We start from the raw sequence: 3,324 nt of genomic DNA on the forward strand, positions 1-3,324 counted from the left end.
TCTACTGAGCCATCTCCTTGGCCCCCAAGTTTCACTGTTTTCAATCTTAGTTAATGCAAATTGTGTTTCTCTAGAAAACAAATATCAAGTTCATTTGTAAAACAAAAACAGAAATAAAGATAAAATTTACACTAGGAGGAATGTATTCCCTGACCTTAACTTAAGGTTGCTTAGAGGTAAAAATGAAGGTGAGATGCTAGAGTAGAATTTGATACTTCTTCATTAGAGGTTTTTAGAGCATTTGTTATAATGTAACAGTACAAAGAATACCATGTTCCATTCATTTTTGTATTATTTGAGAAAGCCCCCTGGGTAAAATTTTGATGGGCATTTTTTTTTAAGCATGCTTGAGTTGTGTGTGTGTCTGTGTGGTACTGGGGATGATTGAACTCAGGACCTTACACTTGTCAGGCAAGCACTTATTCTACTAAGGTATCTCCTCGGCCCCTGATGGGAACAGGGATTGAACTCAGGCCCTTGTGCTTGCCAGGGAAGCACTTATCCACTGAGCCATCTCTCCAGCCCTGTATTTTCTTATGTAAAAACATTAGCAGACCATTTTCAGTTCAGCTCATCGTGAACAGATCTTTTGCAGATTTTTTTTTTTTTTTTTTTTTTTAGGTAGTGTCCTCACTATGTGGCCAGGCTGACCTTAATGCTGACCTTGTGTAGGTATCAGCCTCCCAAGTGCCAGGATTGAAGGTGGATACTGCCACGCCCAGCCCTTGTAGAAATTTTTTTTTTTTTTTTTTTTTTTCTTTTTGAGACAGGGTTTCACTGTGCAGTTCAGGCTGGCCTTGAACTCCCTTTGTAGCCCAGGCTGGTCTCACAACAATCCTTCTACCTCAACGTCCCAAGTGCTGGGATTATAGACATAAGCCACCACGCCCAGCACTTGTAGAATTTTGAGGTCAGTTGAGTTTGGATTTGGAGACTAGGTGGCCACCAGGTGGCTCCAATGAAGAGTTGTAAAGGTTTCCTTCATTCTTTGAGGTGAATCACCCAACTATTAAGAACTGGCATCCATTAATTTATTTAATGAACTTGAATTTAAGATCTAAAGATGGAAGAGCTTATCAGTTCAGATATGTCCCTTTAGTTTTCCTTCATTACAGCATCTCTTAACAGAGATTTTGATTTACATAAAATTCTGTAGTGTTAGCAGTTAGTTCTCTGGAGGGTTCAGTTTCTCATTTCATTTCTTTTTGTCTTATGCTCAGATTACTAACTTTTTTTTTTTTTTTTTGATGTAACCGGGGATTGAACTCAGGCCCTTGTGCTTGCCAGGGAAGCACTTATTCTCCTGAGCCATCTCCCCGGCCCCGAGATTACTAACTTTAACATGAAACTCCAAGTAATAGAAGAATCTGTAGTACTGAATATGTACTGGATTGGAGCTAGTAATACACCACTGTCTAGCACAGAGCACTGATTTTTATCATTTACTTTACCTTATATCACTGCTTGGGTGGCAGATAGAACTAGGTGTTCTGCATTCTATAAAGCTTAGAAGCCCTTTTTGGTGTTGGCTAACTGTAATTTATTTTTATTCCCTGTAATACCAGCTAAGTTTACCATATTTGTTTGTTTTTGGAGTGATGATCAATTTGGAAAGAGCCAGCTAGATCTTTTGAGTCTTATGAACAATTTAGAAACAAGGTATTTCTGCTTAGATTGAGGGTTTCTCCTCTTTATTACCAGGATATTCACAACACATTAACATTGCTACTTCTACGTATCCAGGGAGAAATTCATGCTTTAAAAATTCCTGTGCCCTCATATAAATACACAGCCCAGGGCTATTTGTGTTTTGGAGAGTTATCTCCCCAGCCCCATCTCTTTTCTAAAAGAGATGTTATGTGTAAAAAGCCAACTTAGTTCTCTATTATGGTATCACCATTACACATTGAGAGTCTATGTATCAGACACTAAAGAGAGTGCCATGGGGATTACTTAAGGGGGGAATTATATTTGTTCTGTTCTCCAAAGCATGGTTGTGGGCAGAATGTGAGGACACAATCTTGCATGAGCTGTCTTTCCCTGTTGCAGGTCGAGCTGTGTTTAGAATGCATCGAATGGGCCAAATCAGAGAAAAGAACTTTCTTACGCCAAGCTTTGGAGGTAGGTGGGCCACAATAGCACTGATTTTATGTCTCCAGATATTAGACTGTGAATAGAAGTGATACTATCCTGATCAAGTGACTTGGTATTACGAGGTCACCAAGAGATAATTGATAGTGGTCCCATTTACTAGGATTGCTCTGGTTAAAGCTTTCAGAGAGACTTGCTATTTGGCTCAGAAAAATAAGCAGCGGCATAGTAAAGTTAACAGTTAGCCACTGACCATAACTGGAGACCGTACCAAGGGCTAGATCATTTGTTAATGCTGAATTTGATGCTATCGTCAAACATGTATATTCAACAGTAACAGTTCTGTGACTGTCAATCTTTGATTTCTTTCTGTGTGTTTTTTTTTTTTTTTTTTTTTTTCCTCTTTCCCTTCAGTCAATGCCTTTTCTCTTTCCTAGGCAAGACTGGTGTCTTTGTACTTTGATACCAAGAGGTACCAGGAAGCGTTGCATTTGGGTAAGTAAACTGGTGGAAATTAATAAGACATCTTGGCTAGCTACATGGATGGTATTCTAAGCTTGGCTATTCCCATTAATAATTTATATTCTACATACTTATAAAAATAATTAATGTGGCATACATTTATAGAATTTGCCATGAGACAGCGGGGGAGATAGCTCAGCAGCTGAAGTGCCTGTCTGGCAAGTGCAAGGTCCTGAGTTTGATCCCTGATACTGCAAAAAAATAAAAACAAATAAATGTTTTTTAAAAAAGGAATTGGCCATGACAAAATGCAATTTGAACATTTTGAGAAATCAGCTTTTTTTTTTCCCCTTCCCGGAACTGGGGATTGAACTCAGGCCCTTGCACTTGCCAGGGAAGTGCTTATTCCACTGAGCCATCTCCCTGGCCCTAATCAGCTATATTTTATCTGTTAAATTTAGAGAACAAGAGGATCAGTTTTCTAGTTTCTTTGAATTTAAAGCAGGAAAATACATTTTCTTATGTATTTAGTAGAGGGTCTACAGGGTCTCACTACACAGATTGGACTTGTAGTGATTCTCCTGTTTTCAGCCTCCCAAGTGCTGGGATTACAGGTGCACGCCACCACACCTAGTCTCATTTGATTTCTCAATGTGGTGTGGGGGAGGTGGGGCGCACAGCATGCTGGGGATCTAATCCTGGTCCCTTCATCTGCCTAAGCAGGCTTTTTACTCCACTGAGCTATCTGGTCAGCCCCTTAGGGTGGGAAAT

General features: G+C 39.6%; 1 protein-coding gene across 1 annotated transcript in view; it reads left to right on the top strand.

The window, feature by feature from the left end:
* The window catches only part of Psmd11 (proteasome 26S subunit, non-ATPase 11), a 43,931-nt gene that overhangs the window by 16,838 nt on the left and 23,769 nt on the right, over positions 1 to 3,324 (top strand). Inside the window, 2 exon segments of the mRNA XM_012515630.2 lie at positions 2,050 to 2,121; positions 2,529 to 2,586. Coding sequence (XP_012371084.1) covers positions 2,050 to 2,121; positions 2,529 to 2,586 — 130 coding nt within the window.

The sequence above is a fragment of the Octodon degus genome, unplaced genomic scaffold, assembly GCF_000260255.1.
Source record: "Octodon degus isolate 3935 unplaced genomic scaffold, OctDeg1.0 scaffold00072, whole genome shotgun sequence".
Taxonomy (NCBI): Eukaryota; Metazoa; Chordata; class Mammalia; order Rodentia; family Octodontidae; genus Octodon; species Octodon degus.